We start from the raw sequence: 25,194 nt of genomic DNA on the forward strand, positions 1-25,194 counted from the left end.
GTACGGCACAGGGCCCCCGCGCACGGCCAGGACCCCTGCGGGCTGCCCTCGCGGCGCCTGAGCGGCGGCGGCGACGGAGGCAGCGGCGGCGGCGACGCTGGGTCGGTGAGGGCGGCGGGGGGTGGGGGAGGGGGAGCCCTGAGGAGAGGCGGCCCGCGCCGCTGGGGGGGGGGGGCGCTTCCCGCCTCGGCAGAGGCGTCGCGCGGGGGGGTGCGGGCAAGGCCTTTGCGGGAGGAAGGGGGCGGCCGCTCAGAGCCTTCGCCCTTATTCGGAGCCCTGTGCCCGCTCCCTTGGGAGCGGAGCGTCCTTTCTCGAGGCGCGTGGCGCCGCCTGTCGCGGCCCCCTTCCGCAGGTTCCTCCGAGGCAGCGCGCAGACTAAAAGTTAAACACCACTGAGGAGGCGGTTTGAACCGAGCCTCTCCCTTCCCTATCACAGCCAACACGAGGATTGCTGTGACTAAGGCGTGTCCGGCACTGAGAGCTGGGGACGCCTGACGAAGGAGCGAAAACGGTCAACCAAAACGGCGGGCCTGGCCCCGCGCTGCCCGGGTCTACCGGCGGCCAGGCCGGGTCTGCCGCGTGCTTCACCTGCGGTGACGCCGATGCCTGCGCAGGCCAACCCGCGGGAGCGCTCCTCGGGCGCTTCCCAGCCGTTGGCAGCGTCTCCTGTCCCTAATTAAGCAAGGGTGCTGCTCTCGGCCCGCTCCCGATCGGAACTGTGGGAGCTCGCTAATGCTTGCAAGGTATTTCAGCAGCCGAAGAGGAAAGGCCTCAGAGTAGGCATGGGTCAAAACAACGCTGCAGGGAACAAGAACATGGCCGTTAGCGTTTGCTGTGGCATAACAGTAGTCCCACTTACTACAGTGCGTGAGTTATACGCTATAAACGCCACCATAGCCAAATCTGAGTTTGGGCCAAAAAGCTAGCCCCTTCCTCTGGGTGGAAGGAGCCATTAGGTGACAAGAAACGCTTTTAGGTAGCCATGGTCCTGGCTCTGGAGCAAGGGCCTGGCTCACAAGGGGGCAGCATCTAACCGTTTTAATTGAGAAACCGTCAACGTGGTGCACAGCGGAGGAGAGATGGCAGGAAAATAAAATTGCCGAAAGAAAGTTTTGCAGAATGAACATCACCTCCTAGAGTAGGTCAGACTAACTTTTTTTCCACTCAGTGTTAATTAATGTTTGAAAATATATGAAATGGTAATTACTTACAAGTTAGTAAATGGATTGAAAAGTTGTCCAGTATTGCTATTGTGAAAAATAAGGCTGAAACCTTCTCTGCTGCATTTTGAAATCATGGCATGTTGCCTCCTGCAGCAGTAATCAATAAATCACTAGAAACACTCTTACCTACAGCAGTAGAAAGACCTGAGTAGAGAGCACTGAGACCTATAATTAAAAGAAACCTCAAGCATACTCAGATACTAATCTTTTATACTCTTCATGTACTTGCTTGCGAAGTTATTTTCGGCTGTTCAGTTTAGTCACTGCCCTGAATTGAATTAAGCAGCGTTGAGCACATGCTCTCCACCCAGCATTCAGGTCAGATGCATAGGATCAAGGGTAAAATTAAATCTCTCCAAACATAAAACAAATTTTATGTGAAGAAATGTTTCTGCAGCGTTATGGTGTCTCACTATGAAGGAAAGGCTTTAAATATGGCAAAGCTTCTGGTGGAAGAAGTTTCCCCATCACAGTGGTGATGAGTTTATAGCTTCTTTTAGCTCTCCATCGCTTCCTGAACGTATCAGCACACCCTCTCTTTTCTAGCTTGAACATGAGTCATTTACTTTTACTTGGCATCCTTGTTAAGTCATCTAGGAAACAGAACTATCCAGAGTTGCTGCTGTGCCACTGGCAGACTGTGGGAAGCTGGGATGTCACCAGCCCTCTGCCTGTGTCTCACAGATAATGATAAATCACTGTGGAATTACACAGATGAAGGCTTTCCCATCAAGATCACCCTCTTCAGAAGAAAGTATGAAGTTAACGTAACACCACTCCACCTGTTCTTGCGTATTCTTGCAAGCTTGGTCTTTGGGACCAAAAGATACAACCATCAGAAATGAAGGGTGTGTTTTGCCCGCGGTCACAATGTCAATCAGAGGAGTAGCCACTGGTGTTTACTGCAGTGCTGAGCAAGTGTGTCTGTGCTATACTTGAAAAATCTTTCTCAGGGACCAGAACCAGTGAGATTCTGGTTATCAAGTGTGGTTTCTAATGTGTCTTTGGTTCATCTGTTATAGCTCTCTGCTCTCTTATTTTACCTGTTTTGTAGTTAGCATTAAGCTAATCAGAATAAATGGAGTGATATATATTTTATCTATCTTTATATCTTTTTTTTTTTTTAAGAAAGCAGTCTTGAAGTCCTTTAGTGGCAGATGCTTTCTAGTATCAGGAAGCATTTACATGGAACACTGTGTTTCTACAGTGAAATAATGATTTTTGGAAATGTGAGATGTAAAAAAACCTTCTTGAAAGATAGTTATCAGACTTAGCATCATATTTCCACAGAATTTTGTCAGCTGTAGCTAGTCATATTTAAATAATTAGAGAGTAATTTCATATGTTAGGTATGGCTTGGTTTATTTCCAGGTGGGATGTTTATTGAGTGTATTGTAAACAGTTCAATATTAAAAGGGCAAGGCAAACACCGCTGTGATGCACTTCAGAAACAAATATAAACCTGTTCAACAGAAATTTAGGTTTTGTTATGTGTGAATCAGTTATGATAACAGGTAGACTTTCTCGTTTTGAATTCATTTTAAGGACAGCTTGAACTCTCTTTTTTTCTCATATGAAGTACCTTCTGTTACATTTATCAATGGATTATTTAAATTCTTCCTCATGAAGACAACCAGGACAAGACACCTTCTCTATCTAGTACTTTAGAAAGTCTGACTGTTCAAGCATGTTGTCTTTTCTTTCCTGTTTTTCTAGCATGGTTTGCTTTATATTTAATATTCCCAGATCAGCTACTTGGCAGTGTGGAGGAAGATGGAGAGGTGTATCACATAGATAGCATCTTTCAAACTCATCACATTGTTTCTTTCTTTGGGGAGGGGTGAGGGTGGGGCGGGAAATGAATTATATCGGAAGCTACGTTTATGGCATGACCTAATTAATCATTTGCATTAGTGGCAGTGAGTTGTACCGGATCACTGGTTGAACTAAGAGGTCTCCGTAGCCAGGTAGGACTTTATGGTTTCTTTCCATCTCTTGTGATTGCTTGTACCTTTTTTTTTTTTTCCCTTGTCATTCTTCTGCTAGTGTGTGGTGTGATGTCCTTAGCATTAAGGAGGAGGGAAAGGAAAAGCACTGGTGACACTGTGGAAGAAAGGCATGACACATGGTGAAGGTGAAAGTGAAAACAGTGATATAGTCCCTGGCAATTGAGGGAGGATTTGAACCATATCCCAGAGCTACAAAAAGGACAGAATAAGTGGTAGCAGGAGAGAGGTGATTCACTGTCTCTGGACTTTTCTCAAAGCAAGGTAAAATCTTCTCACAATTCAAATCACTAAGTACACAGAAAGTATCCTAACATAAGGGCTGTACTGACAACTGAGGACACTTTCCCAGACACAGATCGTGGGTAAACAGTGGAAGTATTTTTACCACTTTTGTTTGAGGCTTCTTACCTGAGAAGTTGTGTAGCAAGAATTTTCCAGGATCAATCAAACTCTGCTGTATCTGAAAACAGAAAAACTTTCTGCATTTTGGGCCTCTTTCAGTGAGATTCTGCTTTTAAAAGCTTTGACAAATCAATCTTTAGGAGAATTAAAAGCCAAACTGATAAGGGAAGAAAATGCCTAATTTTCATTTTTGTGATTGCGGTGATGATCAGATAGATTTCCATGAGAAGTCTACAGAGCCTGCAACATTTTGTTAAGATGGGGCAAATATTTTATCCCGTTTGTTAGTAACTTTTCACTGAAAGCTCTGAAAACGTATCTAAAAAGCTGTATTCAGAAGAAAGCTAAGAAAACTACACATATTGCAGAATTACTCTAAATCAGGTCATAATTTAAATTTTATTTTAAAATGTAATTCTAAAAGATAATCAACTATTTTAATATACGATAAGTGCCCCAAAAGGACACCTTGTGACAAAGAATACATTTTTCAGCTAACAGGGTTTTTTCTGTGGGAAACATTTGTGCTTAAGTTCATAAATCAACAGAAATGGTTTAACATTTGAACTTTGTTAGTATTTTCCCCCTTTTTTGCTTTTTTATTTTCAGAAATTTATCTGAAAGTAAGGCCCTTAATTGCTCAGAAGTTCATCTATGCCATTTCATTCTTTGCTTCCTTAATATAGAATTCTCTGTTTATAGCTTGTCCTTAAAAACTAATTGATTTCAAGTGAGCAAGAAACAGCAGGAACAGATGAAGTTTTAAGTAACATAAGTTCTTGATTTCATTCAAATGCGTCAGCATATATCTAAAAAGAAGTGTGGGGGGAAGATACAGAAATATGGTAGACTTAATTGAGCCTTTTCAAAGTTTTCATAAGGAGTCATGAAGTCTTTGTAAGCAGGAAGCTTTTTCAATCTAAATGATAACCTTTCAAGATACACAGTTAGCACAGCATAGTCTAGCTACTTGTATTATCTGTTAAATTTTAGAGTATAATTTTGCTGGCCATCTTTCTTCTCTTTTAATTCTTTCCTGGTTTAGATATCTCCGGGCAGTTTCATACACAAATGATACTTCCTCTCAAAATTCCTCTTTTTCATGTTTCTCAGCAAGAGAAACTAATTTGACTGTAGAAAACAGCAAACGCGCATAAAAGAAAATCCCTGCTGCTATTCAGAAAATGCAAGCTCCAAAGAATTCTTTTTCACTCAATATTTCACATGATCAGTGGGGTTTGGGATAATGTGCTAGCTCTCTTGTCTCTCTTTGTTTAGGCTTTTAAAAAACAGGCTTTGGCCAGGGTTATTAGGAGAAGGGAATGCCTGTTGTTATGCCAGGCATGGATTTACTGGGAGAGCTTTAGCTCCTTGCTGTGCTGAGCCAGTGGGGATAGCACTGCCACCTTGCATCATGTGATTGCAGCTGTATAGCCTCCATTTGAGACTGGGGTCCGTGTGCATGCACAAGTCTACTTAAGTCTGTGCAGACAGACCTGAACTTAACTTTCTACTGCCTGAGCCAGCCTGTTGTTCTTATCTGTTGCCATTAGCATGACGCTGTAACGCAAGCTAAGACATCCAGGGTCTGCTTCTTCCCATAGATAGGCCCTGAAAATGCAATATTCCAATGCTCTACAATAACCTAATCCATCTTTTAAGACCTTGTCCCTACACAAAAATTGTATTATGCTGATACACTTATGGCTCTCCACAGTTTTCTAATGTGAATGTATTTATATCAGGATAAATCTAGACAAGGATAAGTCATGTGAATAGCGGTATAACTCTCCGCTCTAGGGACTGTAGCAATATAACTACGTTGGCCAAAACTCACCAAAAAACTCCATAGCTAGATAGATGCTATCTTGGGCAAAAAGGTAAATTAAAGAAAGGCATAAGTCAAAGTCTAACAGCCTGTCAAAGAAACTTCTCTTACAGAAAATTATACCATAGTAATGCATTACGAGATTTCTGCTCTTTACTGTCTGCTACTTGGAGGCAACTTCTGGCTGTTATCACACAGTCTGGGTGCTAAACTAGCTGAACCTATGGCTTTATCTAGTTTTGCAATTAATTGCCTTTTGTCAGTTTTACTTGTGTAATGAAATATCTTGACAGCAGAAGGGGTTACTTTGCAGGCATGCCCTTTATCATACAAGTACACAGTTGTGGGCAGGCAGAAACAAGTTTGCTCCTCCCATGCTCCTAGCCTGAAGAATATGATTCAGCTCTAATCTAGAAGTCCTTTAGAAGTTTTGTCATGGGACTCTGCTCAAACTGGTAAGTCTTGGCACTAATTTATGCTAAGCAGAATCTGGGCTGATACCACCCACCAGTTCACAACTGGCTGTAGTTATGTAAGGACATCCTCGAAGAATAGCTGTACTCTTACAGAACAACATCAGTGCATAGAACTAGCTTTACTGTTTTAAGTTCTTTTCACCACAGCCAAGCGGTAAAATAAGTTCTCACTTAAAATTGAGTGTGGGTGGCATCAGCGATCTCGTGGACACAACCTGTCATGCTTTCAGAACTAGCTTTCAACCAGACAGGAAATTACTGTTGGTGAAGCTGGAGTACACTATTGCTTTTTTCATTCTTTGTTCTGCTCGATGTCTGGATTATAAGGAAATATTTGTTGAGCTAAAGCTCTGTTAGACGTGGAAGGGATATTTCAAAGTGATTCTGTATTGACATTGGGCACTGTGCTATATTCCAGGGTCTTAGTTATGTTTTGTTTAGAGTTACAAGCGAGGATCAAAGTGTTTTTTGTATCTGCTTCCTACAATTCTTTATTCATTTCATCCACTCCAAATTTTTATTCTTCTCTCTTAATGCTCTGAGGTAGCCCCTAACTCTTTCAAGGACCTTTTTTCTTCCCCGCTCCTATGACAAAAACCTGTTTTCAGTCACTCAGGTCCAGCTGCTGCCATTTTTCTTACAAGCCCTTTCTTCTCTGAATCCTGGAAAAAGTTTCTAGGCTAGAGCTTCAAACACTGACTAGGTCTGAGTTTTCTAGTGAGAATGCAACAGAGAACTACTGTCAGGTTGTGGGTTTTTGAGCTTTTTAATTTTCTTCTGTGGTGTAATTTAGTTGCAGCTTGATTATCCCCTGTATTCTCACCTCCAAGGAAACAAGATAGTCCAGACAGAGAAAGCTCTATTAGAATAAACCTCTTCTTTTGTCTCTGAACTGTTTTGTTGTACAATATTTTTCTAACTAGAAGCTATAGAAATTCAAATATACTCCTTATAATGTGTTGATTGCACCTTTTTCTCTAGTTGCTATTAAGCAATTTGCTATACATACCTCCCTTCCCCTCCCTCCAAGCAGCACTCTATATTTAATCCACATGCCTACATCTTGTTTCTACGACTTCTGCACTGGCAGTAGCATGCCATGTCTGAGCTGAAAAAAGAACTAAATCATTCCAAATTCATTCCTGGTGTTGCATGCTTGATTGAACACAGTGCATTTACACTGAGCGCAGATTTGGCTCATACCTGACTTTGTCAGCATGCACTGTGCTGTAACTAAGTAACAAGAACACTGTCATTAGAAGACAGATGAATAGCTTTCTTCAAGGTCATTAGAGCACTGAGCACCTTTAAGGAGTGCAGAAATCTGTGAAAGGAGGAGTTGGGGAAAAGGACACTGCTTCTTTTAGAGTCCATGTAACAGAAGTGATAAGCTATTTCTGTGATGTGATTGAATGTGACTGAATACTGCAAGCTCTTGGACTCTTATTCTGTAAAATCCACAGCAGAGCAGCTCAGGAAAAGATCGGAGGGAACAGCTTCTGCTGTACTGAGAAAGGTACATATTTCTATTTTCCTATTTCTCGGACCTGACATGTTATGTTATCTTCAATAATGTCACTATTTTAGACAGTGCTGAATATGAAGAAGCAGTGTTTGCCACGTTTCTCACTGGCACTCATTGTCAGGAAGCCAGTCTGTGGGCAGCTACAGCTTTCACAGAGAAAGAGTAGGACATATTTGTGTGTAATGTATTTGTATTGTATTGTAAACCTTGACAGCTGAAAAAAGCAAGATGAGATAACCCTGACTAAACTGAAAATGTAATTTATGGCTATAAGTATGCTGGAATTTGGTACTCATTTGCGCTCAAGAAAAAGCTGAATGTAAGTTGAAGCTTCAGTTCAGTCATATTTGACTATGAATAGCTGCTTTTATAAATGTGTTGCTGCAGCTGTATTTTATGTGTGTTTTCATTCTGACTACGAAGTTGTGCTAGAGCAAAATGTCTCTGAAGAAGTACAATAAAACCTAGTACTTTCACTGCTAACCCTGTTGCTGCTTCCACAGTATCTTTCTGATGCCATTTATGGACATCCTTTACTTTCTGTCCTTTAAAAACAAACTCATATTTACCAGTACTATCAACTATACCTCAGACCAGTGAGCTCCATAAATCATCTTTACTTCATCTCTTCACTTAAGCTTACCTTTTTGTGCTTAGCCAGCCATGGACTCCTCTAACAAAGCCCTCAGGTTCAGAGTATCGTTCATTTACAAGATCACAATATTTAAGTGCAACAGAAAAATCACCTTTAGTTTGCATCAGAGGGAGAAGGTCTTAACCATGTTTACACTGCAAACAATTTACTTGTGTCAGTCAAGTTTAGCAGTATTTTATTCAGCAGCCCGGAGCTGGGATCAGGTTTATCTCTGCCAGTCCCATACTGTTGTCTTTCAGCATTCCTTCAGGCTCACTGAAATTAGAACTGACCAGAAATTTTCTGAAAAAATATAATTTTGGCAGCAGTCTTTGAAACCAGATATTAATGTGTGAGGCCATACCAGTTTTGATGAAACTCTGTTCAGGAGGGATTTCTCAGGAAGCAGCTTCTAGCTAAAATAAAGAGACAGCCTGTGCCTACTCCAGTCACTTTTCTGGGGAGGGTGTTCACTCAGAATTTGAGAGCAAGGTCTGAGGCCCTGCTCTGTCTCAGTCCGAATGCCTCTTTCCAGGCAAGTACTTTGTTTACCTGCTGTGCTGTAGTGGATCTCACCTTGCCTGGCCTGTTAGAGCTGTTCCTTTTCATAGAAAGAAAGCTTCATTTCAGTAGGGATTTACTTCCTGCTCTTCCAGATCCTTCAGTGGGTGTCCTCACTACCAGTCTTCAGTCATGCAGCCTCCCTGGCCTGGAGAGCAGTTTGTGCATAGCCAAAGGCTGTTCCGGGAGAAAGACAGATTTACACTAGATTAGCTGGTAGCCTTGGCAGCGGGCAGGACAACACAGTGGGGATTTGGGACACTGAGCTTCCAATCCTTGGCCTTTGTGATATAAAGAGAAAACATGAAATAGATCTGTCACAGGTGATTACGCTGAGGACAACTAGCCATCTTGGAAGAGTTTAAGGAGATATAATGCCTTTCTCTTTCAGTTTCTTCTCCTTACCTCCATTGGGGGGGAGAGAGGGGGAAGAATGATTCAAATGGAGCTTATTTCACCTCCTGGAAAGCATGAAAATCTGAACTGAGAAGATTTTTCCTGGTGTGCTGCTAGGGCAGGGCATAGCACTCAGTACATTCAGCAGTTCAGTGTCTCCCAGGTGGAATTCATACAGCTCAGCTGAGCTATGCCAACCCCAAGCTCAAAACAGTAGTACAAATAATACAAAGGCATCTAAAGTTCTGGAGTGGGAATAAGGACTATTAGAAACAAATGTTTTCTAGGGTCACCTGAACAGGTCTTATTCCTGAAAAACTTGTTGTTACTCAGGGGACAGTAAAGTGCATTTCTTATTCTTGAACAATATTTTTACACTAAAGTCTGGCTTTAATCCTGCAGCATGTTTGTTAGGCCAGTCTGGATCTGAACTCTACAGACCCTCATGGACCTTCCTGTTGGATGGAGAGGAGGCCTCTCTGAGGCCAGTTTCTTCTAAACCCTAGTCTGTTTTATGGGACACATAACCACTATATAAACTTTTTCCTTTGGGTAACAGCACTGAATGCCATTTAGACAATAGCTGCTGCAAAGGGAGTTTTAAGTGGGTAGAATATAATTATCCTAATTGAAATCTGTCCAGGGGGAATGGAGTTAAACACCTGTATGAAGCTTAGTTGATGGGATTCCCTAGAAGATAATAGGCACTTTTCTGTTCTTTTCATTCACTAACAAGAAGCTTGTATTTGTTTCCTTTCAACCTGGAAGAGGGAAGTGAAAAGACAAAAGGACTAGGAAAAAAAAAAAAAAGAAATGAAATCATTAGAACTTTGCATTTATGGAGGTCTAAAATTTCTGTAGTCATAGTAATGAAGCTAAATTGTAGTTCTTTGAGAAACCCTAAGAAGAGAGAAATTGAGATTTCATGCAAGAAATACTTAGTGAAAAATTATATAAAGTCTGTTCAGCTTGTTTTCATGATGTCAGTGGAAAATTGGAATTTCAAAAACCCAGACTAAGTTTCCGTTGAAATACAAGCTATTCACATTTGGCAATATGCTGATTATTCTTCACTGTGTTGCACTCATTTGAAAATACATAAACCCTAATGAAAGAATAAAAGGTAAAAATATATTTTTTTGACCTTTAAAAGTCCTAAAATATGAAGTTGTTGAAATGTGTTGCCTAGAGCAACAGGATACAATATGTTTGGCAGAAGTCAGTCTAGACTTTCTGACCAAAATACTCTGTCTTTTTTGCTCTGGGAAAGGATCAAGAAAAGTAAAATGCCAGAAAATAGAGATTGCTTCAGTCAAGAGAACTTAGGACAAGGAGTCAGGAATTTCAGTCCCAGTCATGGCACAACACAGATCTACTCTGGCCTAGTGCAGAATAACAGACTTTTAAAAATATGTGTAGAAAAGTGCTAACTCTTCTGCATTGTTTTCGCAATGCTTCCCCAGTGTTCTTCAGGTTGTCTGACACTTAAAGGCATAATTGCAGTGTAACCGATTAAAAAGTTCAAACTTAACCTCTTCAACGTTTTTTAACACTTTCTTTTAAATTAGGAGCCATACCTACCTCTCTTCTATGGACAAATGTTAATCTGTTAATTTGTATGGCCTTTGTAGAAAATCTCTAGAAAATTGTTTGCGTTATTACATTCTTCTCCCTGGACACTTAGCAGTGTCTCTGTAACAAGTTCAGGCCCTGTTGTCCCCAGGCACTCTACTACAGTAGTCCATTTCTATTACCATCAATACCATTAGGCTGATAGAGAGATTCTTTTGTGAAAAAAGGTTGAATGGTATAAATTTACCAAGCACTCCCCATTCACCAGGTTATGTGAGCTAATAAAGTCTAAATTAGATTCTAAACCCTTTAGCATCAGAATGCTATAGTACTGTCTGAATGCTTGGAGACTCGTAATAAACTCTTGAACAACCAACCAGCACTTGACAGTTAGATTAAATGCATGAAAAATTATAGCAAGATCGGATGTAACATCATCTTTCCTCCGAGGCCTGATTTATCAGCAAGCAGAAATCACTTAAGGAAAGCATTTGAAGCACTGTTTGTTTCCACATTTTTCCTGTTGTTCATGAAGTCAGGAATATTTATGTTACATTGGCATTTGCTATGTTGGTATCCTAAAATGGATCTCTAGTTAATACTAATAAAATCACTTCGTCATTCCTCAGGTGTCTTCCATATACCCATACCAGGGACTTTTCCAACAAGGATTAATTTAGTTTCACAACATCTTGAAAATTACAGAAGTAGAAGTAACATAAACTTACTCTTGTAGCAACAGAGATGTAGGTTAGACAGCTTGCCCAAGGTCAGACTATTGCTGAAATGAGACTAAAACCTAAATCCCCTGACTCAGCATTACAAAGTTCACTCTCATTCTAGTCCTGATGAAGACTAGAATGAAGCTAATGAAGAATGTCTAGCATACACAGGGTCTTCGTAGAGAGATTTTTTTTCATGATTATGTCTAGGACTTCATTTTCAGTACAAAGTAAAACAGTAGCAGTTTATCCAAGCTAAAATCATAATGAGAGGCTCTGTAAGTAGGCTTATTCAGATTCTCTTTGTTTAGAAAATTTTTTTATCCGATAGTGTTCAACCTCCCAAGTACTTTAATAACTGTCAACTCTCATTTTTGTATCTGTAGGACATGAAGTCCTGTTAACTATTCATAATATAATAAATCAAGCTTCAGAATAGTTAAATAATCATATTTAATGCTTGTTTAATCCCCTAAGTACCAAACCCACTAAGGCATATGTCCTTATTAAACATCAAAGTATTTAAACCTGTTTACTTTCAGCATCTTATTTTTCTTCTCAGAAAATACCAGTTTTTAGCAGAGAGAGGTTGTTTTGGAAGGCAATAGAGAAACAGTAGCAATCACCAGTTTAGATTAAATCCCCATACACCTTCCTCTAATACTGTTATGAAGACTTCATACAGTCTTTATGAAACAATGAAAAAAATCTCAGCTTGAATTTCATCTGGTTATTTGGAGTTACCTTAAAAACTGATATTACCAATTGGTCTACTTCCATTTTTTTTCATTTTAGGGAATTCCAAGACCAAATGTGTTTTAACAGTGCTTGGAAGAATTCACCAGAATGACTGATAAATAGCATTACTAAAAGGTCCTTACAGTAACCTTTGGTGAAGTGGCAGGAGTCACCTTTACAAGAATAAAGAACAAGGATGTATCTTTTTTGTGATGAATCACAAGGGCATTTTTAATGTGTTTCTAGAAAAATTGTAGACCATATAACAGTTTGGGACAGGAATTCTCTAACTTTACAACTGTTGCCATAATAACAGATGCCTAAGTCTGAACCAGTCTCTTGAGGCTTCTTTTAAAGCCATTGAAATGACCTAGGTATTCTATGTTCAAGAGTAAGTGAGCTGGGGCAGCAGATTCCCACAATTTGTGTTTGCCTCTTTCTTTGAAAGTGCTTTTTTAAATCTCTGTAAACTGAAAGAGAGGTATTCCCATTTAAATGCTAATTGTTTTATTAAGATTTGCATTGGGGAAAAATGCTGAACTGCATTATTAAGTCATGAATTGGTCTTATGAAATCTGACAAAATGAGTAAGATTAGATGCATAAGAAAATAACCCAATGCTTTAGAAAGACTTGACAGTAGTTTGACAGGTTTGGGCATGAAATTTTAATATGTTTTCTTTTCAATTCTGTCTTCTTGAAAACAGATTTAGTGATATGTGTTATTCATCCCTTTCTATGATGTTATCCTTCCAGTTTTCTGTTTATTCCCTTGCTCCATTTTACATTTTCCTACTGTTTTCCACTTCAAATTTTAGCTTTCAAAGAGAAGCATCACTTTATCAAGGTGTTTCTAACACATGGAAAAGGCTGCAGTGCTGACGTGTATTTGGAACCTCAAAACAAGCATTAAATAATAGGAGCGACTGCCTTGTAATAAGTGGCTATGGGAAACTTGTCTACATGCAAGTTCAGTTTTACTGCATATTTAATGAATCTCATGAATCCACATTAAAGCTAAAATTACAGTTGCATTTTTCTAAAGCTGTCATAACATGACTGTCTCTTATGTAGTGGTAGTTTTAAATTGGTTGAATTACGCACTTAATTTTCACATCAAATATTTGCCAGCTAAGAATATGAAAACTATTACTTATTTTGGTACAGATTTTTTCCCTCTGGGTACATGACCACTACCAATTCATCTTGCTCTTGACAAACTGTTTTTACAGTCTAGTGCTATCACTAAATTTATTTTCACATCCAAGAAGACAGAAAGTGTTTTGAGATTAAAAGAGGGACAAACTTGGAAAAAGAAACTGTGTTTAAAAAAAAAAAAAAGAGAAGAAATAAGACAAGTCTGTTTTGTTCCTTTTAAAACCTACCTTCTCTGGAAACTGTTTTTTAAGATTATTGCCTCTCAAAGGAGCACTGTTAAGAACAACCTGTATTGCGAGTTTACCAAGTTGCTGGGGTGTTGTACAGCGATAAAAACCCCAATAATTGAAACATAATCCTCAGCACAGCAAAAACAAGCAAGCTCATCTAGGAGCGGGAAAAAAGCAACATGCATGCCATAGGTTCTTGCTACCAGTGACCAAATTTTAACTCCGAGGACCTGTGGAGGCAGGTGGGCTCTGCTCTTATCTATGGTAGCAGTCAACTGTGGGATTCAGATGTGCAAGGATCTAACTGAAGCACTGTAAGAAATGGATCCTTTTAAGCACTTGATCATAGGACTGGCCAAATTGAATTGTTTCCTTGCTTAAGGTTTAGTTCCAAGACCATCCCCAAAACATAGGCATTTCTTTTCTTCTTGACAAGTATCTGTTAGATAAAATGTTTACACAAACCAGTGCTAACAGCCACTCCCCAGTGTAGCTCCGTTATGACAAGAAGAGGTAAGTGTTTTGCCTTCAAAGGATTCCTGGGTGCATTTGAGGCAACAAGAGCCATTACTTGTTGCATGAGATCCAGAATTTGTTTCCCAGATATCCCAACAAAGCCAGCAGTTGTTGACCTTCCAGACAAGCTGAAAGGGCTGTCTGTTTACTCGGGCTTTTGCTTAAGGGATGACTAGAAGGGATAGAAGGCTGTGGCTATCTGTGTGGCTCAGAAGCGTTTCCTAAATTATGCCTTTTTGTCAAGCTATGTATTTCTTGGCATCAGGGGATTTCATGTTGCAGTACCTGCCATGAGTGGCAGCCGTAGGCCAACAGCAGCCTGAATACAATCTGTGCCTTTGGAAAAGATAGTTCATGTGCATCTAAAACAAGGTGTTTTGCTCCACACCATGAAGTGCCCTCTTCTGTAACTACAAAATTGTCAAAGGATATTGCTGTTCAGGTAAGGATGAAGGTGATGTATTTCAGTTTGTTCAAATCAGCTGAAGTTACTAAAATTCAGCAGGCCTAATCTGAGTAGAGTGCTTTTCTGTTCACTGGCTAACAGAGACATGTTAAGCAATAGCATTTCCCAGACTACAGACAATGGAGAAGCAGGCCTTCTTTAAACACACGATCTTCTGAGCATGTGATGTTTTGCAATTTTGTCGTAAAAAAAATTGTAGCAGCATCAAAAAACTACACAATGGAAAACTGTTTGCTAACATGCTTTTCTATGCTTGGAAGCAATATGAAAATGAAGGGGCAGGTTTTTGCCTCCAAACAAATCCTTTTTGTTAAGATATGAAAATAATTTTTCACAGTTTGATTCCTTTCAGAAAAAAAGTATTAGCATTTCTGCAGGATAGAGACGTGGGCTGAGTTAATAGGGGTCAATGGAAAGCAGCTATAAAGATTAATCTACAGATGCTGTCTCTCCTTGTTTTGCAAGATCTCACCAAGCGGTCTTATAGCTATCCTGCGCAATGAAGGAGGAAAGCTGTTCCCCTAAAAATATGCAACCTAGTTCATCCTGCAGCTAAGATCCATTCTTGCTGTCTGCAGATCTTTGAAGGACAGCCTCAAACACAGTGGCAAAATATCCTAGTGCCAAAGCAACAGTCTACGTCAGCTGCACTCAGAGGATGCCAAAATATCCATTGTAACCAGGGAATTATGTCTGGCGATACTGCAAAATGATCTGGAACGCCAAGACAGTCTGTAGCTCTAGAAGTGCCTGAGTATGGCTGGACTGCTACCCAGCAAGTCACTGGTACGCAAGGCTCACACAGATCCCCTTGTTTAGAGTCAGGAAGGTTAGACGCCCGTTGGCACCAGTAAATGTTTTCTGGGGTCCATCCATTCATTTGCAGTTCAGAATAATTATCGCCTCTCCACTATGTCAATAATAAGCCATGAGAGCTAAGTGACATCAACTAGAAAGATATTTTTCTGTTAAACCAATGACATTTTCATAGTCCAAGCCAAGCCCCCAACTGACAGGTGATAACTTTATGTAGAGCAACTGAAAAGAGCAGAAACTCCATCTAGGAAGGCTCAGGATACTTATGACTTGTCAGCAGAACCGCTAGTGCATGGAAGGGAGGAGCAAAACTGACATTCCAACCTTCACGATCTTACTGAGGCACAGAGGAAGCTTCTTACTGCCTAGGAAACAAAATTCAGAAAACCCAAGAAGCAAGATTTTCATACGCTAATAATACCAGTGAGCCCTGAAAGGAAGTGTCTCAGGTCAGTCTCTGCGAGGAAAACATTAGAAAGGCAAGTATTAACGTTGATGACTATTTGAAAGCAGAAGAAATAGTCTTTTAAGAGCTCCAAACAAATTATACTTGCTGTGCAACTCTGGTAAGTGGATGAGTGAACAAACATCAGCTCTACTGTAGGCTGAGCATGTCTCCATAGCAACCCAGTCATCTTCTGAACTCAAAATGTGCTCTGCATGATGATGCAAAATTTAAAGCACTGGGATAGATTTTTCCCATGGGTAACATACATGTACCAGGTCACTCTACAGAATGGAGGTCTGACCACCCTTAACATTTAGGATTTGCCTGGGAAATTTTTGGGGAAAACAAACTAAAAAGGAAGCAAGAACAGGTCGGAAGAGATCTAGAGGGATATTTGGCTAATCATATGACCCCTTCGCTTTTGGTCTCTGGCAGTTTAGGCAAAACTTTTGAGGATCTTCTTGCAGTTCTTGTTGCAGCAATGGTTCTGCTAAACTTCAGGTAAGTGGAACATTAACACAATCACAGTTGGAAGCTGTTCACCATTTTTAGCAAGCTGGAAGACAAAAAGACTTAACAGGAAGAACAAGAGACTGCCAAGAGTCGAGTATCACATTCTTTAAAAATAATAGTTTAAAAACCAATGCAACTCACCATACAGGCCCTATTCAAGGCAGTGTACTATGGTTAAGAAGTAGCTTCTGAATCCTTTAGACCCGCATTCAAGTGCCAGACTAGATTTCAAGAACAAATGAACCTTGTATTCACTCATGCTCCTGCTAACGAGAGCACGTTCCAACCTGTGCTCCCCGCCCAGCACGCAGCTGTGAGCCCCTGCCTGCGGGAGGCAGCTGGAAAGGGGAGGTGGTACAAGCTACTTCATCAGAAATGAGGTGTGTTTTGTGTTGTACGAGAGGCGCTTAGCCAGAGCCTCAAGCAAGTCACAACCCTTAGTTTTGCACTCTCTCAAAGGCTAAATCAAATCTTTAATTTTAAGAATCCTTTCTTATCAGGTCTTTTATGCTGTGACTCCTGTGCAGAAATAAGAGCACCTTCCTGTATACTGTTTTGTTTGAAATCCATCAGAGTAAATGGCTTTGACAGGATTTACTGCTTGAGCCGTACAGGGTGACATGCATCCCATCTGGTGAGCTTTATGTTCAGATGCCCTGAACTCAGAGATGGACAGATACACACACACATACAGTACCTGTGCTGCACACACACAGGAACCTGCAGCTATGACACTGAATTTCAGGGGAAAAATAGGCACAATCCCATCAGATAATTGGAGCCTGCCCATCAGAGGAAAACAATGTGCTCTTCTCTTACATCTCTTGAAGTTCATGAGCCTGGGCACTTCTCTGATTCAGGAATTTAGCTTTGCATTTTTATAACCAGTGAGAAAACATCCCTGCTTAAAAAAAAAAAAAAATCTATATATATCTATCTTTCGTTCTCAGAAGTGTCAGACTGATGGCTCATGTCAAAGGTTTAACGAGTAGGGAAAAGGTTGCCATCTTCTGTAAGCCATGCCATCTGGGTCTCTCTGCTGCAAGCTCTAGGAGGAGGGGGGCAAGCTGAGTCCTACTAAACCATCCAGCCTGTTTCTCTGCAGAGCATGCCAGAAGGGCAAGGGCTAACAAGGAGGTCTGCATGCAAGGTAGCTCAGAATTAAAAGGTGAGGCGTTCACTATTCTCTTGCCAAGGCTAGCTCAGAAGTTTCCCAGTGCTCAAAGATTAGAGCGAGATCACATGCAGAGTCTAATTATTTAAGATTTTAAATCCTTTAAAAAATGGTTAGAACAGGTTTGATGCTCATTAAGAGCCTTCTTGTGCAGTGGCATGTTTGGAGCCAGGACTGAGCAGCTGTGTGGGGGAAGGGATCAGAGCATTAAATAAAGCCACTTGTTGACTGCCTGTAGAATTTGCTTCTAAAGGTAGTGCTGCAGAGCACCAGCCGTCACCGAGTGACAGAGAACCATTTTCAGCTATTCTGTACGGTGTTGTAATTAAACTCGGTGTGTTCCTCTTCAGGATGGTTCGTTGTGGGTTGTTCAGCTTAATATTTACACAAAAAATAGCTTTCTCCTGTGCCACCTTAACCCTGGGCTGTTTTTTTCTCTTTCGTTCCAGATGCTGGAGAGCTCTTCAGTCCTTTTGTTCATTGTATTCGTCCTGCTCTTCCTTCTGCTGCTCTTTGTGGTACTCGTCAGGAAAAACGGCACTGCTGCCCTTATCTGGAATGAAATCATCCGGGAGAAAATAACCAATTTCATCATGAATCAGAGCAAAGAACAGAGGATTTTAAATTTTGTGCTGCAGAATGCAGTCCGAGGGGACCCCTGTAGTGTCATGGACACTATAGATAAGTACTGCTCCCAGAAAGAGTGGGCCATGAACGTGGGCTGTGAAAAAGGTAATTGCATCAGGATATCTTGAAGTATCATTTGAGACTAGTACAGTACAGGACACATTACTGAATTCACACAGCCACTGCTGTCTGCTAAAAAAAGACCCACAGCAGCCTTGCGGTCAACAAAATAATTCTGCAGACAATAATGTGTGCTTGTGCAGATGTCTTTGAGAATGGGTCTCCAGTGAGATCCAGAAGTCATGGGACTAAATCTTGTTTTGTGCATGTTGTGTACACTGCAACTGCGTAAGCAAAGGGTGACAAGTTATGGGAAACTCTAGAGCTACATTGTACCTCAACTCCCACACAGGGTGGCTATTTTCAACTGAAAGATGCTATATAAAAAAGTGAAGTATTTTAAACCACAGGAATTTTGTATTTGCAAACAAGTAAAAGACAATGTACTTTTGAAGGGAGAGATCCCACCCATGTAATCCACAGAAGCAGCTATCAGACTTTGCTGCTACTTAACAAGTAAATCATCTTGTTCTCATCTCCTAAAACAAACTATGTGGACAAAACATTATTTTCTTTTTCTTAGATGCAGGGAAGTCTTTTTGTGGTTTTAAGATGCAGTCTTTTCATAAAACTGTAATGGCAAAATGTTAACATAGTCCCTTGGGAATTAAATACAAACGCTTTTCTTACAGTATATACTTTCTGGTGGGAAATTGTTAGAGGAATTTGCTTAGTCTAGGATTAACATAGCTAATGAAACACAACTGTAAGCATTGTAATAAAAATGCTCCTATGTCATGGGTACATTTTGTGAATCCAACTCTTCTGCATACCATGCTGGGGTGCTTAGGGCAATAGAACAGCAGACAGTGCCGAGTAGGAATCGTTAAAGCTCTAAACTTAGATCATTTGGGATTATATTCCTAAAAGTTTCACTCTAATTTTGCTTTGACAAGATGACTTTTCTTCAGATGAGCTGTAGAAAGTTAATACATCTTTAATTCCAAGATTTCCAGAGTGACCATATAGTCTCAAATGCAAGCGGTAGCACATCATACTATTCATAAACAAATGATCCATAAAAAAAAAAAATCACATAATAAAATGTATATGTATGCTTAGAAAATAGATGGGTCAGAAAAAAATCCCTTCAAATACCTTTTAAGATTAGCTATCTAGTATCTATCCATACAAGTAAGAAAGGGAACAGTTTTCTGACAATGAAATTTTTATCTTCTGGATATAGTATTCCGTCACCTCATTTTGGGAACATTTTTGTTGTTGTTGTTGTTAACAATTGACTAATGTTTTCCATCCCTTGAATTTACTGAGTGAATCCAAATACTTTGCAACTTTAACTAAATTTTTTTCCCCTTGGAAAACAACTGTTTAGAATGAGAAGTTTTACATCGGATTACTGCAAGTAGCATTTGCAACAAATCATGAGCACTCAAAATTCAGGAGTTTTATATTTCACAAATATAGTCAGGTTTTGCAGTAAGTTCTTGGAAATAAAACACTGCATTTTTCCCTTTTAACACTAAAAATGTTTCAGTTAACTCAGGCATCTCCTCACTCAGAAATATTTATATTGTGAAACTAGGATTTTTCTAGTTGAAAAGCTGCATTTTGAATGTTAGAATGTCCATGATCAACTTGATCACAGACAGTTTGCAAAGGAAACAGTATATAGTTTGACATCAACCCTTAAATTTTGAATATCTTGAGCAACTGATCACTTGAACTTTAAGTTTCTCATCACTAACTTCCCCTTCTGTATATGAACCAGTTCAGTTTTGTCAAAAGTTAACCCATTTCCATTTTATTCAGGTTTAATTCTAGACAAGACAGTGGAGGAGATCAAGCCTTCAGTTGTTTTGGAACTGGGAACATACTGCGGTTACTCAGCAATTAGGATTGCTCGGCTGTTGAAGGCCGGTGCTCGTCTCCTCACTGTGGAGTTCAACCCAGAATTTGCTGCTATTGCTAAACAGATGATCGAGTTTGCTGGAGTACAAGATAAGGTAAATACCATTTTTCTGTGGCTGGCACGAGGAAGTGATACATGGAAAATGCAAATATGTCCAAAGAAACAGCAATGAAAGGTTTAAATTTATTATTCTACTTGTCAAGCAAGTGCAACATCCTAAATGTTTGGGAGCAAGCAGAGTTTAACAGACAGGCTTGATAGCAGGGAAAACTGGTGAAGTTGTAAGGTCTCCATGCAGAAAACCAAGGTCATTTGCTCTTTTGCACATACATTGTGAGCAAGCTAAATGAATAGACAGCAGTTGGGGGCCCAAGTATGATTCAGACCCAGTGGGGGGTCAGGGTAGAGTTTTGGGCTTGTCAAGACTCAGGGGGTGGAACCAAAATGACCAGGGCTGTTCTCCAAGGTTCTCTGCTGTCTGAGTCAGAATGAGGATTCAGAGGGGCAAGGGCAGAACCAATTGTTTAAATCCAAATCTCCTAACATTTGAAAGCATTTAGGCTTCATCTTCCTGTTTGGCCTCTTTACTATTCACTGGTTACTGCAGTAGGCAGACAGTTTGCTGACAGTTCACTATGGGTTATTATCAAAGCCCATAGTGACTGTAAGAATACAGGCCTGGAGGGAAGCTCCTGGGTCAATTGTTTCACTTATTATAGTCACAGGACACCAGCTCACAAAGTCTTCTTTTTAAAATTAGCAATCACTATTGCAAAACTGGTTAGATTTGCTGCTGTTATGCAGCTGCAGGATTCCCCCACAAACTTCTCCTCCTGAGAAACCTGTAATTTCCAGCCCATATTTATTCATGGATATTTTGTTTTCCTTTATTCTTGCACCAACAGCACTCATTAGTTTAGCTTCTTGCCTGGTTTACACTCCCTGACCTCTCACAGGAGTACAGCTGAGTAATTCGCTGTGTCACCCTCCACAAAAGCTAGACTAGTTTTTAAGCAGGAAAGCAATATTCTAAGGGGTTCAAATCAGTGTCAAGACTGAGTATGACAGAAAACTGAACCACAGTCTAACTTGTTACAAAAGCTCACAGGAAGCAGTTGCATAATGTGCAATGGACTTCAGCTGAGACGTACTTGTTCAAATCTAGATGGTCACAATACAGATGCCTGTATTTTGGGCAATCTGCAATGTCTTGACTCCCTGTACAGTCAGTTGAGACACAGGTATTTCCAGTCTATAATCCATCTCAGCCCAAGGCAGACATCTACAGCAGGTCAGAGGATTCATGCCCAAGAAGTGCCTCTCTATTGACCAGACAATCTGGACAACTTGCTTCAACATAAATTATAAAAATAGAGGAAATGAATGCCACTGTAAGATCTTCTAATGCATTTCTTAACTTCTCGAAGAGAACTTGGAAGCAGTAGCGACATCTCACATTGCATTTCCCCATCTGAGTTAGTCTCCTGATCAGCTATGAGTCATAAACCAGTCACATTTCCTTACCACTTCTTTCATCCACCCACAGTATACGGTACTTGCTTAACAAATCAGCATGTAGCAGCTTCTTTCAGTTGAACAGTGCTTATGCCAATAAACCTGTGAGGCAAATGTAATAGCCTTATTCCTGCCTCCTCCCTCTACTGGCCATATTAATCTTACATACTGTAGCCTCCAGCTTTGTTCTCTGCATCTTCTGCTTCCCATTGGGCTACAAGATTTGACTGAGATGCAATGAAAATGCCAAACTAATACAAGTAGTGTTTTCAACAGTAGATTCCCTTGCTGCCCATAGAGAGTCACTTTATCCAACAGAAACAAGGTCAAAGTTTGGGGTTTTTTTTTAATATAATAGCACAGAGGAAAAATATTTTGGAACATAACTGAGTTGATTTGTTAAAACAAGTCCACGTGATCTAACTCTAGCAAATAACTCAGCTGAGGTTGTACTGAGCTATGCCTGGCCACAACTTAAGAAGAGCTAGAGGCATGTGCTTTTTCTTAATAGTCCACAATTCATCAGATGGATTTGCATTACAGGTAAACATCCTTGAAGGCCCTTCGGAGGAAATTATCCCTCAGCTGAAGAAAAAATATGAAGTGGATACTCTGGATTTTGTCTTTCTTGACCACTGGAAAGACAGATACTCACCAGACACCATCCTGCTTCAGGTGAGTTTGAACAATTCCAGTCCTAAAAATAAAGTAGCGTATGCCCAGATATCTGTGAGGCCTGTATTCTTTATGAAGGACCTCATCCTGGAAAATGAAAAATGGCAGTTAAGTAGCAACCTTATGAGAAAGGATATAGGGGACAGGGTCCCAAACCTTTCTCAGGGACAACTGCCCACAGTACATAGCTCAGGACTTTGCAAATACTGGTGAATCTTTTTTTCCTGAACAAATGGGTCTGCAGTAAAAATCCCATCTGGAGGAGCAGTGTCTGGGACTTGCTCTCCCTGGAGGGAGTCTCTACGTGGTCACTAACCAAAACACTTGACCCGAACATCCTGGACCTGGGAGCAGGCCAGACTCAGGACCTGCATATTTGCTGCTCTAATTTCCTGAATACCAACTCCTCCACTTCTGCCTGGGGCTGTGCTGCCAGCAGAGCTTCTCGATGAAATACTATTTTAGTAGCATAGCTGGATATCATCTTTCTAGGAGCCTTTACTCCACCTAATTAATTGGCTGTAACACAACCTCTAGAAGAGTGCAGACTGTCCCAGTCAGGCACTTGCGAGAGAAGTGCTGTCTAACTCTATCTCCAGCCCTGAATGAAGGTTCTGCTCATTTCTTCCCAACCCCCCTCAACCATTCCTGTTATCTGTACAAAATGAGTTGGCTGCAACAGCAGTAGGCAATGGTAGATAGCATTAAAAGGGAGGTAACTGTGCACTAGAGCACTTCTGGATGGGAAGATAATTTCAAGTGTTAAAAAGTTTAAATTCAGAACATCTATATCTATAAACACTGGACACACGCAGATACTCTCCTAGTTTGGGAGTTGCAGGCTGATAAAAGTTTCTAAAACTGCCTATTTGGCTGGAAGGGCCATTTTTCAATTATTTTCTTTACAATAAATCCCACTTTTTTTAGGCTGACTCTTACATTCAGAACCAGCAAGTCTGTCCACCAGCTACATCCTCACCCTGCTTGAGGACTACAAACACTATTTTCTCATCCAAGCTATCCTGGTTTTTAATTTCACCCCTGTCCAGACAGCTGTTTGAAAAGCAGAGGATTTGCTTAGGATTATGGACAACCAGCATTGAATTTACACATCAGTAGCTAGAGAAAATGTCCCCCTGCCCCAATTATTTTGTATCCAGAGAATGTTTTCTTTTAAACTGGCTGCATAATCATGACTGAGCTCTTTCCACTGGGAAGAACTAGCACATCCTTGTCATAGCTGAACCTTCACCATACAACCAAAGCAAACAAGTAAGAGCCAGTTTAGTTTCATCTTAGTGGAATAGTCTGATGCATGTGTGACGCAAAGTTGCTTTGCTTAAAAAAACCTTGTGAATTTCAGGGGAGAAGATGAAGATCCCCCCATTTCCTCAGATGTCACAAACCTTCTTTCTAACTCATATTTGTGGCGAGTATTTCAAGTGGCCCAGACATCATTCCTCTTCCTGCAGTTCTAAAAAAAAAGCCTGGCACAAAGAGCATCAGAAATCCTGATGACTGGTGGGAAATACAGCATGTTGTCACTCACAGGCTTCTAATCTGCACAATAGAAACAGACCAGAGGATATTCGCCATGTCTCTGAAATCACTTCTACTGTGCTGGCTGGTGTTCAGTCACCAGAGGTGAGAGCAGTAAGCTAAATAGCCTCTGCAGCACACTCATCAACAGGAATGCTCTGATACACTGGGAGTGACAAAAACTACACCATGTTTCAGCTTTGGCTGCTGCCTGTAACCACAGGATGACAACCAGCCTGATTAAGTACAGGCTTTCTTTTCTAGAATAGCTGATGAGCTCAGATAAGCAACTTCTAGTAGACAAAAATACCAGCAAAAATTATGCTTGTAGGTTTACCGAGGAGAAGCATTGAACTTCAAGTGAATATTGCAAGTTAATTATGCCCTGTGGAAATTTGTCAGACTGATGTTCCTTGCATGCAAACCATACTTCATGCCCTGCTGCTGAACAAAGTAGCAGAAGGTTGGGCAAGAGGAGAGGAAAAGCAGCTCAGGAAATCTATTTTTTTCCTGATTTGGGGGCTTGACTGGAATTGACCAAAGCAGTCCAGTACCTGCCAATCTCTTAGGTGGCCTTAACAGCTACTACAACATTTTCATGCCATATAAAAGGAAAGCTTCAACCCTTAGACATGAAAGCCAAAACAGAACTATTTTACTAACCACTTTGACATAGTTGGAAACAACATGAACAGCTAACTGCATACATGCACTACACTTAAGCTGTTGCATCATTCAGGTTTTGAAATAACAAATCATCAGCATCACTAATGCTCTTCCAATTGTGTCAGCAGAAAGTGTCAGTGTAGGAAATACAACCACTGAAGATTGGATAGAAAGTTGTTCAGCTTCTCCCTTGTCTTTTCTACCCTCCAAACCCACAGTACAATGGGTTTTTGTATGCAGGCTCTTGAGTATGACATGGCTGACACAAAAGAACATGACATTCAAACCCATATCCACTTAACAGTCACCATGAAGCAATTTCTCTTCTTTCTAGGAATGCAACTTGCTGAGGAAGGGCTCAGTTCTTCTGGCTGACAATGTCATCTGCCCAGGAGCTCCAGAGTTCCTTAAGTATATTCGCAACAATCCCAGTTTCCAATGCACTAACTACCCAGCTCATCTGGAATACATGGAAGTGCAGGATGCTATGGAAAAGGCTGTGTTTTTGGGATGAGGAGAGCCATTAATACTCAACTTCTGTTTCAAATTATGTAAATGCAACTGCACAGATTAACTTGTCCATGCTTTAAATTTTGCTTTTTGTATTTTGGAACCTGTAATTAAAGCAAGCTTTAGTGGAGGTCATTTTAGGCCAGGTGAAGATCAAGATCTGGAGTGTGTAAGTAGAGTAACTCCTCAAAGACCTGTTTCTGTTGTTTCACATGGTTCTGCAAACCAAGGTGATGTCTGTTGCCTTACCTTTACTAACACATCAC

General features: G+C 40.5%; 1 protein-coding gene across 7 annotated transcripts; it reads left to right on the forward strand.

Moving 5' to 3' along the window:
- The first annotated feature begins 22 nt into the window (after positions 1 to 22).
- COMT (catechol-O-methyltransferase) lies at positions 23 to 25,085 on the forward strand. Of its 7 annotated transcripts, none has more exons than XM_067307361.1 (5): positions 23 to 101; positions 17,856 to 18,138; positions 19,924 to 20,117; positions 22,082 to 22,213; positions 24,753 to 25,085. In XM_067307361.1, the coding sequence occupies exons 2-5, from the start codon at positions 17,856 to 17,858 to the stop codon at positions 24,930 to 24,932; spliced, it is 789 nt and encodes a 262-aa protein (XP_067163462.1). In that variant the 5' UTR covers positions 23 to 101; the 3' UTR covers positions 24,933 to 25,085. The 7 variants fall into 7 exon arrangements, with proteins under 7 accessions (XP_067163462.1, XP_067163461.1, XP_013800994.1 ...); XM_067307360.1 differs by lacking the exon at positions 23 to 101 and adding an exon at positions 3,169 to 3,190; XM_013945540.2 differs by lacking the exon at positions 23 to 101 and adding an exon at positions 5,828 to 5,917.
- Positions 25,086 to 25,194: the final 109 nt, after the last annotated feature.

Source organism: Apteryx mantelli, chromosome 17 (assembly GCF_036417845.1).
Source record: "Apteryx mantelli isolate bAptMan1 chromosome 17, bAptMan1.hap1, whole genome shotgun sequence".
In the NCBI taxonomy this organism is placed as follows: Eukaryota; Metazoa; Chordata; class Aves; order Apterygiformes; family Apterygidae; genus Apteryx; species Apteryx mantelli.

Excerpts from the sequence above, each read along its gene's own strand:
- COMT (XM_067307361.1), top strand. The coding sequence starts at position 17,856 with ATGCTGGAGAGCTCTTCAGTCCTTTTGTTCATTGTATTCGTCCTGCTC. Across the intron at positions 20,118-22,081 it reads TTGCTGGAGTACAAGATAAG|GTAAACATCCTTGAAGGCCC; the intron begins GTAAATACCATT and ends TTTGCATTACAG. Across the intron at positions 22,214-24,752 it reads CAGACACCATCCTGCTTCAG|GAATGCAACTTGCTGAGGAA; the intron begins GTGAGTTTGAAC and ends TCTTCTTTCTAG.